The 15,348-nt window shown below is 40.9% G+C and overlaps 1 protein-coding gene across 1 annotated transcript; it reads right to left on the reverse strand.

The window, feature by feature from the left end:
- Positions 1-269: 269 nt before the first annotated feature.
- LOC139135066 (proton-coupled folate transporter-like) lies at positions 270-6,942 on the reverse strand. Its single transcript, XM_070702260.1, has 5 exons — positions 5,748-6,942; positions 3,198-3,329; positions 2,422-2,505; positions 1,417-1,573; positions 270-1,244 (listed from the first exon to the last, which is right to left on the reverse strand). The coding sequence occupies exons 1-5, from the start codon at positions 6,778-6,780 to the stop codon at positions 1,094-1,096; spliced, it is 1,557 nt and encodes a 518-aa protein (XP_070558361.1). The 5' UTR covers positions 6,781-6,942; the 3' UTR covers positions 270-1,093.
- Between the last annotated feature and the right edge of the window lie 8,406 nt (positions 6,943-15,348).

Raw genomic sequence — 15,348 nt, forward strand, 5'->3', positions numbered from 1 at the left:
ATATCATGAAAATGTGTAAATGACGAAATTAAAATGTAAATGGAACTGAAAAGTTAGATATAAGTTCTGCTGCACCACGCTGTTTTCGATATTAAAGTTCGCCTTTGCTTCAAAATCGATCAACGTCATCTGATTCTGAAGTTGCACAAAAATCCCGTAGGGCGACTTTTATGTATAGGATAAGCCCGAGTACGAGGGCTCTTCTGGTATATAAAGTCCAACCCAACGATAAAATGTCGAGGCCGCAGGCCAAGACATTTTATTGTAGGGTTGGACTTTATATACCAGAAGAGCCCGAGTACGAGGGTTTTATCCGACTTAAAAACTATCGCCCCTAACTGATATATTTTCGTTTTCAATGTGTTTCCGTCAACCGTCCCCTTTGTCAATGTAACATGTTTAGGATATGAATTAAAACTTTTATTTGTGAAATAGCCTTTCAATGTAATGGAACATCCTATAAATGCCCTAGGGCACAGCAGATTTTGTGTTGCAGCTGGTTTCCGCTGTGTTACCAAATTTGAATATTAAAACGTACCAGATGTCTACAGAATATGACATGTTCACTTTTGATTGGACAGTACTTTACTACGGCGCTGTCATTCGTTTCTGGAATTTGGTGACCAAGGCTTTATGAGTAGATAAAACACCCTGAATTGAGCACTCTGATTGGTCAATCAACAGTAGATAGTTTTTAAGCGGAGCTATAGGGGTTTAATACTAAAATAGTGACTTGATTCCCACAAACCGTGTCGTATAAATGATTACCTGTTGAGTCACGGTCAACGCTTTAAAGTAAACGGTACAACCACGACGGTGACAGCCAATAGTTGAACTTGGTGTAAAGTATACAATACTAAAATCGGTGCGTCACGAGAAAGTGTCACAATTTCAAATATTTGTAGGTGCACATTTCTTGAAAAGCTTGAGGAATTATATTGCTGGCCCGTATACTTCTGGGCTAATAAGTCTTACACTGTAAAAGATGGCACTTTGGCAGAGGTTGAAGAGGTTGTATTACTGCGCGTTGGATTTTTCTCGATGTTCCTTTTCAAAGCCGACGTTTGCTGGCATCCAATTTTGACATTCTCGCCTATCCTATCTCGTTTTTCGTAGCGATGGTGCCGTAGTCCTTAGTCACAGATGGGGTTCCATTTATAGGAGCCGACGAACACTTGTCATTCATTGTTAATGGATCAAGTGGCTGCAACTTCCCACCAATGCAGTCCTTTACTTGGAGCGCACTGAAACGATAGAAAACGGAGCAAGGTTAGACGGTCGGGAAAAACGGAAGAGGCGGGTGAAAAAAACTATTTTATGTCAGATCGAAATGAGCTTGCAGTCAAGGCCAGGCAAAGGACCTTTTGTCCGACGCTTGGTGGCGTTTTCCACTTTGATTCCGATAAAAGAACTCACCTGACCAGAGAGACGGCTATAAGAATCGTAAACGCAAACACAAGATAAACTGCATTCGGCATAAATTCCACAGTTGATGAATAGATGTTGTTGTACACAAGAGGCGATATACTCTGGGCAACTCCTTGTATGCCGCCGACGAAAGAAAACATCACGCCTATGGAAATAATATAGTAGATAGTTTTTATGATATCATAGTAAATATCTCTATCAAGTAATCATGATAACATAGTTTCCGCTGGCCCAACTGTTTTGCTGAGTTGTTGATCCATGTCACTGATGACTTAGTTGTAGTTTTTTTAATTGCATGCCGATGCCTGTATACTTGCATATCACAGCTGTTTTCTGTTGGAGACCGTATGGTTTGTATACGGCTGATACATGACATGCGTGTATATACCATGGGTACACTGATCATTTAGCCACATAGATAGACGTAGAATGGTACGTCATCGAGCATTTTCCTGGCATTATGAGTCAGAAATCCGCGCCGCACCGGCTCAAACATGTCTGACGAACGGCTAAAGGGACGAACATTCATAACAGGACGGTCATCTAATCGCCATGCTGGCTCAAATCGTGACATAAGTTGACGTATTGTCGTTGTGTCAAGTTTTAATGGAGTATGTTCATGCATTGCAAGTTGCAGAGCAACGGATACAAAGATGGAAAAATCAGAACAATGTTGTTATGTAGCAGCCATATTTGATTGTATCCCAACACAAATTGATGGTCATATGAAAATGTGTCAATTTTCGATGAAATCTGGTCCACGTAGTACCTCTAAAATAAAAAAGGAACAAAATTGTCATCCGATAGCCATACAGATTTTTATCGCGATACAAATTGACATGCAATTTATTCTCTTTATACCAACTTTGAATGTAATCCGTCACAAGGCAGTGGTGCTAGCGCTGGGTATTTAAAACTCTGCCTTCAGAGCTTTACGCTTTTTGCATTTCATCAAAAGCTTCTTGGTCAATGACTATTTGAGCAAGCACCTACCCTGCTCTGTAGGATGTACCAGCTTTGACATGCGCCCTCGCAGAACGGGGTAACTAAGACTTGCCAAGCATCCAATGAAAGGGGCTGCAACAAATGAAAGGTGGGATATATTAGTGGAGGATCATCGCCCGCTCGCACGTGTCCGTTACTTCTGGTCCCGGGAAGCATTCAGCATGCCCTGACAAGAGACCTTGGCAAGCGAAGATGGTGGAGGATGGAATTCAAAAGAATGAAGGTCAAAGAGGGGTGACATATGGCTCTACGTTAGAGATATATGTCTCGCTTTTGTCGATTGATGAGACAGAGGTTGGACAATTGCAGCCTTTGTTTTGCAATGATGTATTTTGTCATATATCCTTATCTCTTGCTAAGGCAAGTATTTAACGGAGGGTCGGGGAACGAACCAGGACAGCCCTGTGACCGGATTTTACTGGCACAAACCGATTTGTGCAAAGTCAATCACACCAATATGCCTATGGGCTTTTCAAAAGTAACATCCGCAGATGACCGAGGAAACGTTGCAGAAAGCTTACAATTTACGTGGCGGACTTGATCATCTTGCAATTGCGGTGACGAGAATTCCCTTTTGGCGCGATCACCTTGTCAATAAGCGTAAAGATAACGAGAACTTCTATTAGTAGTACAGTACGATCCTCCTGTCAATCCAATTTATTCTACACATTTCTTTAGCAATTTACAGCAATACTTTCGCTGTCGTCTCCAAATGGACCTCGACGTGTTTGTAAGGCAAAAAATATAAGAATTGAAATACTTACCACACAATATCATGATGGCATTCTGGGCTAATGCAATGGTGGCATAGTAGCCTATTCCGGACAGAAAACTGACCTGCGCAATACCAATGTCACCCAAACAACAAGCTAGGAGTCTCCCCCCGACTAAAAGACCTACAAAGTCAAGCATAAATAAATACAATTATCAAAAGCTAGCTTACTTAATATGGAGTTCGAGCTTGCATAAGACTTAGTGTGGTGGCGATCTTGGTGTGCCCTGGGACCTACTTTTACATTAATTTACATTAATCAAAAGTCTATATTACGTCAGACTGACGTTTGGTAAGTACATTCTCTCTCTCTCTCTCTCTCTCTCTCTCTCTCTCTCTCTCTCTCATGCATTCCTTATTTGTTCCAATACCCTTGTTCTAGGTGACCATATTAATAAACTATTAATATTCAACGGAGAGAAATGTTTTAGCGTTCTCAATACATCAAATTTTTAAAGCCGATATAAAATACCTCCTGCAACCCCAACTTACATTGAAATACTACAGTGTGACAGTGAGAGACGTCTAGGGCCAAAAATAGTCACTCTAATACCTCTATGTATGAAAAGAAGCTTATTGCTGCAATATCCATTTAGTAGCTCTCTGTTGTAAGAGCTCTGTGGGATCTTAGCAGACTCTAACACAGCTCCTCGCAGGCTACGCGCTGGTATAGGTGCCCTGGCTCAGCACACGCCGGCCCAACCCCAGCTCACTGAGTTTGGCTAAACCAGCCACAGTGCGTAGCAGCGAGGAGATTTGAGAGATACGTTCAAAGATGGCATGCGTGACAAGTATAATGACGGTCCTATGCAACTCCTGTTTTCTGGAGTTCGATGGAACACAACTTTATCCTTGAAACGCATCGCATCTTTTGTTTTAGTGAATAACTTAAAAATCACGTGCCTTGTGTAACAGGGATCTTGCATTCCAAATATGGGCAGATCGTCCATGTAGCCGACACGAACACGAAGTGTCTGTTACCGGCTACCAAAAACTATGAAAAATCGTAAAGAATGAGCTACAAAATCACTATCGGTTTTAAGTTGCAGGTAGAATAAGTCTGTGCCTTTGTATAAAATACTATAAAAATAGTAGAAAGTGAGCAACCAGCTGAAAGTTAGTGGAGGAGACCTTAGCCGCATATCATTTGCATCTCATTGTCGGCTACATGGACTGTGTGCCCAAATATGACCAAGCTCTGACTCGTGGTGACTGTTGCATGCAATCTCAATATCAAACTGTGCAACAGTACGGCTTGCATAACGGAGGTTTATTTGGCCGTGTTGTAGCGCAAGGCAATATAGTAACTAGCTCTCCGTACAGGTATGTGTGTTCCCGGCGTTATACGGCCTCCACCACGGTGGAGGCCGTATAACACCGGGAACACACATACCTGTACGCAGGGCTATATAGTAAAAAACAGATGGGAGCGCTCATCCATGATATAGTTAAATTTTATCGTAGTGGCCATAGTTTGCGGTTTGTAATGTTTGCGACTTGGACCTCAATGCTTGGATTAACCACTATACCGGGTTCTTTTCACGTTTCGGCCAATTAGATCGCTGTATTTGCGCTATCAATTTATAGGTATGATATAATAACCGACAACAGCATTTTGATCATTACAAGTACGCCAGATTTCTCTACTTGTAAGGGGCAGGAGGTATAACTTATCGAGCACTCGGTACGCGAGTTTCAAAATACCAAAATATATTTACTAATTTAGTTAGAGACTCCCCTCGAAAAGGGTTACGGGCGCTCGTTGCATTCACGGAATAAGTACGAAGAGGGCGGAGGACGATGTTGTAGTCGAGGCCGAAGGCTATCTGCCACAAGGGCTCGGCATTCGGCCTCGTCCATCGTCCTTCTACCCGAGACTGCTTATGTAGCAATGATACAAGGTGCCGCCACTGTAAATTTCATCAATTTCGCAAAATCATCACAAAACATGTTTTGAAGGCTGATATACCGATTTTTCTTATTTTTGACCCTGACCTAAAATTTGGAGGGTAAAGTGAGAGCTGCTCGTAACTGCCCTCCCACTGGCATACGCTGAAAATATACCCTCCCACTGAATTTTGATGCCCACTGCCCTCCGGTATCTACAGTCTGCCCGCTCCCCACTCCCCACAACAATTCCAGCTCCCCGCTGCCCTCTCCCCACTACTGAAATTTTCCATTGCCAACTAGATGCCCACTAGGCACCCCAGAACAACGCAAAACCGTGCGAGCAGTTAGCAGTGTACTTGGAACATTGCTCCCCTCTAAGTTATGCGCTTAATTTCTCCTCAAGTTCTATCAAGCACGCCGCTTTCCCCTCCCTCTACGTATTTTCCGGTGCCCACTGTCAAAAATTTTCTCCCCGCCCGCTGAAAGTATTGAAATTTCTTCCCCGCCCACAGTAAATATCGATATTTTCTCCCCGCCCGCTGATTAGTTTTAAAATTTGCCCGCCCGCTGAAGAACTTCGCACGAACACCTTTTTGCACGAACAGCTTAGTTGGCGGCACCTGATGATACGAACGCCTGAACCAAGACTCACCGATTCCATTGGCAAGGAAAGCAATAGCCTGGTAGTAGCCGATGTACTCAGGACCAAAACAGTATGGAGGTGCCATAACGTACAAGATTGTTATGACAGATGACGACATCGTCAATGCTGAGAAAAAGAAAACGACAGATAGCACAGTCAGTCTCGATGAATATCCCCTTGGCTTGTTGGAGAACATTAGAATGACGTCATTAAATTGATCGCGAAGGGAAATTCTAGTTTTTTGAAGAACCCTGGTCTCTTCAAGCCAGAAGGTAATGTACAGGGCTGTGCAGGCGGTCACACCAAGGGACATCCATAGAGGTGGGAGGAACCCGGCAACTTTGATCCAGTGGCCGACTCCGATCTGCGAGACGCAGCCTGCAACGTATGCCGAGGTTTCTGCGATAATCAGCCGCATTGTAAGGTGTTCTTTCGTTGTGACGTCCGATATGTAGGCAAAGGATATCGAAAATATGGCAAATAGACTGCCGCTTAAACCGCGCAACACCTCGGATATGAAAAAGTATGGAATGGGCAGACTAAACATAATCACCACCAGGGTAATCGCAATTGACAGCATAATACCGACGACTGGTATCAGTAAAGTCAGCTTTCGGCCCCATCCTCGCTCACTGCGTGAACCCAAAAATAGAGATGAAAACACCATCAACACCGAAGAAGTTACATCAAATCCAAGAGACCAGTAAGACGAAATAGCCTGCACCTGGTGTCCAAGGATGTACTCCGGGTCGCTTTTGTTCACGGCACAGCCGCTGGAATGATTCTCGAACGGCGAGGGTTGAGTGGTGTAGTTCAACGATTCTCCGACAGCCTGTGTCAAGTACTCTACTCTGACAGAAGCGAAGACAGTCATGTATACAAAAGTCACGGTGAATATCACGGGTTCCACCGTAATGAGACGGCGCAATCGGCCCAGCAGCCCTGGCTTTGCTACCAATACCGATATGCTTGGATCACCTGCCTTCAGCGGATCGGTTTCGACGCTTGGTGCAGGCTCTGTCATCTTCCCTTGCACAGACATCGCTGAGAGTTGTGGTCAGAGCACAGAACAGAGCATCAGCTGTAGTACTTACGTCACTGCTAAAACCTTCAAAAATTATTTTGTAAGGACTCGACACAACAGTGGAATGACTGCGCCTGATACGTGCTTATGCTGCTGGCGGTCAGCGCCATCCTATTGATTATCTCACTGCAAGTGTGACCTTCCGTTTTATTTCACCCCGTAAATTTGCATAGTTACGTCATACATGTAAATATGCTACGATTCTCGATCAGCCATCTGCGATTCGGGAGTTCGTTAACCGTGGCATAAATTATTTTTCGTCTGCAGAGAGGCTGGAGATCATAAAATCAAGCCGGGATTCCAAGTACAAACATTCATTGGATCGCACTCTCATGAGCTTTAATGATTCATGCACAGTCACTCGTGATCTATTCCGCTCTCGGACTATACGCCCATAGACGTGTACACACGTTAGTCCGAGAGCGGAATAGATCACGAGTGACCGTGGATTCATGATAGACAAAGGTTCTGCTTCAACACAGTCGCTTGTGATGATTGGATACACGGTGAAGGCTCATATATGCAATTATTCCATACATTTCCAATGCATATACGGGGCGCACTTCACCGTGTATCCAATCACATGCGAATGTAGCTTACACACTAACAACCTGAGGCTATAGTTTGAGTTTACACGAAACCTAACTTTACTTTTTTTTAAAAAAAAAATTTGGTATGTGTCTTGCCAATGTGAAAAATTAAAGACGACTGCAGGGCGAGTACAAAATACTAGAACTATAGTTTGATTAAAAAATCCCTCTTCCTTGAACCATTGATCCTTTTAAACATATCCAGTTGACAAATACGATAGAGGTTAGCAATGTTCGTGTGAGAGACTCGGAGGAGGGCAGGGGAAACTGACTGGCAACTATATATGAGAGAGATAGACAAACAGGCCCGGGCAAACAGGCAGGCTGACAGGCAGACGGACGTATACACTATAGGGAAAAAGTGCGTGACTAGAGCGAGAAACTGACGCTTTCTCGCAATCGGTGAGAATCTGTTCATATTCTCACCGCTGTCGGTGAGAAAATTTTAATCTCCACTGGAGATTGGTGAGAAATGCACTCCTTGGCGAGAATCAAGTGTGAGAACAAATTCTCACCGGTGAGAATGGAAATTCTCACTAAGTACAGCGAGAATTGAAATTCACTGGCGAGAATCATCAAGACTCGCCGTTCATTGGCGAGAATCATAAAGACTCTGAATGGTGAGTCTTAATGATTCTAGCCAGTGAATTTCAATTCTCGCTGTACTTGGTGAGAATTTCCATTCTCACCGGTGAGAATTTGTTCTCACACTTGATTCTCGCCAAGGAGTGCGTTTCTCACAAATCTCCAGTAGACATTAAAATTTTCTCACCGACAGCAGCGAGAATAAGAATAGATTCTCACCGATTGCGAGAAAGCGTCAGTTTCTCGCTCTAGTCACGCACTTTTTCCCTATACTATAGTGATAGAGGAAGGGGAGAGGGAATTCAATAGCATATTGTTGCGTATGATGATGATGATATAACTGGGTCACATGAGAACAATGAGCAAGATGCACATGACTATAATTAATGAAGGACGGTGTTTGAAAAACAACTGGCAGTGAGAAATGTGGTGAAAAAGGCGATTGTTCGAAAATAAATGTTATCAAGGATTTGTATACTTGTTTCATTCTGCGATTTGTGTAAAGTCGTTGACTGAATGCCCTTGAAGCCCTTGTTCGGCGATCTATATTTATATGTTAGGGAGGGGAAGGGGGTGGATATGTGTAAGTAGGGAAGAAACTATACTGCGTCAGCTGAGGCTACCACTAGACGAACGATAAAAGGTTGAAACTCTGCCCAGACGGTGTATCTCGACATGTTCGTACTTTGGAACTATTTTTGTGAATCTAATGTCACCGTATGTTATGGAAGTCGAGTTTCTAGGCATACATATATTGAGTTTACTTTATTTTGGTCTAAAATAGTTCTTCATGTCTAAAAGTTTGTTTGTTTGTACGACGGAATACGAAAGACCAATATTTTTAAAATCTTCATAATCCAATTTCTTATTTGTTTTTATTTTCCAACTTCAGGCGTTTGCTCCTATTCTTCATGATAGTTTATCTCTGATTAGTGTACAGTACATATCCTGTTTTGATGACTATTCCTCTATGCATTTTCAGACACACGTCCGCTGTGTACCTGCGTCTTCTAAGGAGTTCCTTGTTTGAGCTAGAACGGACGATATTCGACACTGATTTGAGTAATTATCAGAGCTGGGACCGCTGGATTGGGCCGCTGCAATTTGTGCAGGAACTATCGCGTCCTATTTTTTTTCGAACGACACTACACTGAAAGTGTACTTCAGACCTGTTTTCGTATGATAAAAACATGTCTATGTAAGAGTCTGTCCTTCCAAGTGTATGTTTATCTAACCATGCTAGTAATATGAATACTGATTATAGCATGATAAAGAATAGGCCTATATATAAAAAAGAGAAGGTTACGAAAGGATCCTGAAGGCTAGACCTGGGCATAGCCAATTTCACGCAGATCGATGAAAGGCAACCACTACACCATGGCGATGACAATAGGGGACTCAAGCTCCTCCTTGATTGTTTCTTTGTTTATGCGTATTTATTTGTTACGTATGATTATTTCCAGACACAATAAAGAACCCTAAAAATGTATTGTGTTCATATTTGTTAATAAAGAACGGCGTTTGTTTGTTTACAAATTAATATAGTCAATAAATGACAAGATCTACGACAGAACGTCACACCGTAGTTTAGGTTGCTTCTGGTTATATAAAAATGTGAACGCGCTAGGACATCTAGTAGACTGAAAGATCCGTCGCTCGATCCGTCGCTCCCCCTCGTAAGAGGAGGGGGCGTAGAGAGCGTCCTCGAACGACGGATCTTTCAGTCGAGGAAAACTGGCTGCCCATTACAAATGGCAACACCAGTCACATCCTGTCACTGTGGCCGCTTGAGAAATATGTAACTTGCCCGCTACTGCCTAGCAGTCCTACCTTCTGCGCATCCGCTGCGCAAGAGGATTATGAAAATATCTCCATCCGGCATCCCCTCACATGAAGGATGCCTTCATGTGTTTCACAAAAAATGCCCGTTTGTTTACGAGCAGCTTTTTTTGCAAGAAAACATTGAACGCTGGCAGACTTTGGAGTACGATCGACCGTGACCACGATCTAGGTCAACACGTATATAGCCTTGAAAATCGAAAATTAAAACACCGACGTATAAAGTTTGACAACTGAAAAAACCAACTTGACACTTTTAATTGGGGATGGGACCGGACCTCAAAATTTTTCTATCTGACTGGAGTTTTTGTTCAAACACAATTACGGCTACCCTGACCTGACCCACTTTTCTCACCAAAAGCGCGGAGAATTATGTTTTTCGGTACACTTCTCATACTCAAACATGTTGATAATATTTCTAAAGCAATCCTGTGTGTTTGGGACGATTGCACGTATGCAGGTGCAGTCAGCTGGTCGGTTCTAAACAATTTTACATTTTTTTAACTTAAAAACCTAGAGTATTTTGAATCAAATTAATTTTTGAGAGAGAAGTGGTAGCTATTCGCAATTGTCCTCCGGCTCCGGAGTTGAAAATTTGCCCTACCCGCCCACGAGTTTCCCCTTCTCACAACGTTGAAAACTCTCTACTGCCCTCTCCCATTATAAACGCTCCCCATTGCTCTCTCCCGATCACATGATCTTACCCTGCCCATTGGTATTCAGGCCAATACAGTAATTTCTGAGAACTCAAAAAAGCGATATTTATATTTATCATAACGAGTCAGAATATCTCTAACGGTGGATAAGCGAAAACGAGCAACAAAGTTTTCAGAAAATCTTCGGGTGAAACAAGTAAGGTGCCGTAATTCTTAACTACAGTTTTGAAATATATTGATGAGGATATCTCACATTTGCGTTATTGCGTTTTTCCTTGTAAATGTTTCATCTATGACGGTGGCGACAGCAAAAACCTTAAGAGGGCGCACTTTAACAGCACCAACATGCGTGGGCACAGAGCAAGCAAAAAATGAGCAGAGAGATTTTAAAAAATGTTTCACCTACCAACACCTGGATGAGCCTAAATCGTAACAAGCTTAAAGAGTTTTGTAATTTAAAATGTATGGTCTGAGGATGATCTCTTGTTTTTGATATGGAAGATCAATAAAAGTATACAGCTGTACACTTCAAACTAGGTTTTGTTTGATATTTAATTGCAATTGGCCCACTTGCCCACTACCAGCACATGTTGGCTTATATGCAGCTATAAGTGTTATTTCAGACAATTGCAAATATATTTAAATACACAAATTACATAAGGATATTACTTTTGCCATTTTTTCATTATATCTATTTTATTTCAAAACTTAGCTTGGCAGATATTACGGAGCAAATGGAGTGCATATCAGTGTTAGCACTGTGGCAATTTGACTGAAGAAAAACAGCCCTGTCACAAAATACTAGGAAGTACTCCCTTAAGTGTGATCATTATCATCACTGCAACCCCCCCCCCACCCCCACCCCCAGTGAAAGACATGCTGGTTTAATATGGTATATGAAAGGAACACACCATGATAAAACAGCCTCATTGCTATTGTACACATTATTTGTAAACCAAAAATATAAAATATTTGGAACTCAATTTATTTGAGCTACTGTTATTGTATTGCAAGCTGGGATGAGTTTTGTGACTGGACACTACACAGCAAATGCTATTAAAAATCAATTTTACCATTGATCTTTCATCACAACAACCAAAGACCACAGGGATCTCATTCTTTACGGATATTTTATAAATAGTCACACTATGAGGGTATACGGCTGAATGAAATCCAAGAGTGAATCACAAGAAGTGAGCAGTTTTCTTGCCAAAGTCTTTAGAACACATTCATGTATACAGATCTGAATAAGGTTTTCACTGTTTGATATTTTTTTATTTCTCTAGACAAGGGAGTTTGATACAGCCAGTTGTACACAACAAACTAGTCTTACCAAGGTGCTACAGGAGAACTTTCAGGAGACAACTTGACTTACAAACTACCGGTACTTCTAGAAAAGAGCCAACTGTCCCAGTTTTGCAAATGTGGCAACACATTAGCCTGTGTTTGTGATATCCCACCATTAATGAAGATTTACACTCAACCAAGTGACAGTAAAGACAAGGACAAACTCACACACAGATGCATATGGTGGTTTTACAAACATTTGTATCATCAGCCTTAAACTGGTGAAAGACACATTTCTAGCTAACATTTTACATTCCTTAAACTGACTGTTTACATTACAGCCTGATATAATAAGACATACACCACTGGATAACAGACTAAAAAGTGACTTGGTGAAATTCATCATCTTCACTGTTGAGTAAACCTCTTGAGAATGAACCGGCAAGATGGTAAACACAGAACAAAAGTTTGAAAATACAGGACGTTAAATTGAAATACATGCAATTTGAAGTACATGTATAAATCTACATATATTCTACGGGCATACACTGATAAAGGACTCTTGTTTTTCAAAAGAGACTAACAGTATATTACCATTATCAAGATACAAAATTTCATATTAAAATTTGTTTGAAAAAAGATTAGGAATTTAATATGATATAATTTTTTTTGAAAAAAAGATAAAGAATTTCCACAAGTCTATCTAGGCTGTCGACAGTCCCTTATGCCTTTTTGGCTTGAAATACAAGTAGCCAGTTCAGCAAGTAACATAGAATGGGTGTGAATCGAAAGTTTTTTACACACAGCTGAGAGCTGAAGGCTCACACAGGACAAGTGCAAAAAGCATAGGCCACAATGGCAGAAGGAGCTGCACACTGTCTTACATCTATCTTGAAAGACCTAGCATATCCATTTCTGATTATCAAGGAAGACACTTGGAAATGCCGCTGTGATCCGACATATTTCCTTGCATGATTATCATCGTCTGCAATGCAAGCAGTACAAGACTCAGAGAAGACTAAATCAGCAATTGACTGTGCTGAATACAGTACCCAAGTACTGACTGATTTTTATTTTGCCAAGAATTACTTATTATTTATTTATTTATTTATTTATTTTTTATTGTATTACTCATCAAACAGGCAAACCCAATTACAGGATGAGGTTCCCAAAACCAACTACCCAATGGAGCAATGAGGAGTAAAGTGCCTTGCTCAAGGGCACAACACCGTGCTAGAGTCTCGAACTCACCATCGTTTGACAGCAAGTCTGTTACTCTGGACCTACCAGATCTCTAGCTCATCATGCATCCCCCAACAGTGAGTCCAGTACCCTAACCACTGTCTCACAGTGCATGGTGTATTACATGTTACCAGTCAAAACACTGGAAGACATACGGTTGAAGTGTCAATGCAAATGAGCTGCTAAATACATCAACAGTAACACTGAAAAACAAGTCATCGTTGATGACACAGTCCCCACTTGTTAATGGGTACTTTGATTACATGTCCTAAGAGGATAGAGTCCTCTTCATTTATTAGGTCTGTGATAAAAATACTTTGATACAGATGGCGCTCAATGGCCAAGAATGAGTTCCATGGTGATGAAAACATAAAACCAATGTAGGCCACCATCCTAAAGTTCATAAAATGAGTCAACTAGGAATTAATCAACAGGATGTTGCAAAACATTTTTGCATACAATTCTAACACTTGACAGATTATCACTGGTACCATATTTCATAAAGTTTGATGCAGTATTTACAACACTATGAGATCAACATCTGTATCAAGTTTCATCACATTTGACGTTGTATTAATTTGTGGCTATATCACCCTAATTAGGAAAGTTCATTACTTATGCAATTACAAATTAATTAAAATGACACTGATAATGTCTTTTTCAATGTTAAAGCAATGTGACCTTACTGTTTAAAAAATCAATATGTATATGTATGACGTAAGTCAATGTACATGTACCAACTTTGAATAAGATCAGTTGAGACTTGCCAGAGTTATGGCTCTCGACATGAAACAACCATAACAAAATTGCTACCATGTGGCCATATTGGACCATCTCGTGAAACCAATCGACATACATATGTATAAATAAGTCAATGTCCTTGTACCAACTTTGAATAAATTTGCTTGATACCGGTACATGTCTGAGTTATGGTTCCGGACATGAAAAAATCGGAAAAAAATGGCCACACGGCGGCCATATTGGATTGTATCATAAAACAAATCAATGTGCATATGTATTATATAGGTCAATGTCCTTGTACAAAGTTTGAATAAAATCGGTGAATACAATTAGTTGAGACATGCCCAAGTTTTGGCTAAGGACACGAAAAAATTGTAACAAAATGGCTGCCATGCAGCCATATTGGCTCATATCAAGAAACAAATTGACATACATATGTATGACATAGGTTAATGTCCTTGTACCAACTTTGAATAAAATCGGTTAAGATATGCCTTAGAGTATTATGGCCCTCGACATGAAAAACTCGTAACAAAATGGCCACACAGCAGCCATATTTGATCGTATCACATAACAAATTGACATGCATATGTATGACATTAGTCAATCTCCTTGTACCAACTTTGAATAAAACCCGTTGAAACATGTCTGAGTTACTGCTCTGTACATGAAAACATCGTAATAAAATGGCCGCCTAGCGGCCATATTGGATTGTATCACATAACAAATCGACGTACATATGTAAGACATAGGTCAATGTCCTTGTACCAACTTTGAATAAAATCGGTTGAGATATGCCTGAGTTATGCCTCTGCATTTGAAAATATCGTAACAAAATGGCCACACAGCAGCCATATTTGATCGTATCACAAAACAAATTGACATGCATATCTATGACATTGGTCAATGTCCTTGTACCAACTTTGAATAAAATCGGTTGAAACATGTCTGAGTTATGGCTCTGTACATGAAAAAATCGTAATAAAATGGCCGCCTGGCGGCCATATTGGATCTTATCACAAAACAAAATGACGTGCATATCTATGACATTGGTCAATGTCCTTGTACCAACTTTGAATAAAATCGGTTGCAACATGTCTGAGATCTGGCTCTGTACATGAAAAAATCGTAATAAAATGGCCGCCTGGCGGCCATATTGGATCGTATCACAAACAAATTGATGTGCATATCTATGACATTGGTCAATGTCCTTGTACCAACTTTGAATAAAATCGGTTAAAACATGTCTGAGTTATGGCTCTGTACATGAAAAAATCGTAATAAAATGGCCGCCTGGCGGCCATATTGGATCGTATCACAAAACAAATTGACGTGCATATCTATGACATTGGTCAATGTCCTTGTACCAACTTTGAATAAAATCGGTTGTAACATGTCTGAGTTATGGCTCTGTACATGAAAAAATCGTAATAAAATGGCCGCCTGGCGGCCATATTGGATCGTATCACAAAACAAAATGACGTGCATATCTATGACATTGGTCAATGTCCTTGTACCAACTTTGAATAAAATCGGTTGTAACATGTCTGAGTTATGGCTCTGTACATGAAAAAATCGTAATAAAA

Source organism: Ptychodera flava, chromosome 6 (genome assembly GCF_041260155.1).
Source record: "Ptychodera flava strain L36383 chromosome 6, AS_Pfla_20210202, whole genome shotgun sequence".
NCBI lineage: Eukaryota > Metazoa > Hemichordata > Enteropneusta > Ptychoderidae > Ptychodera > Ptychodera flava.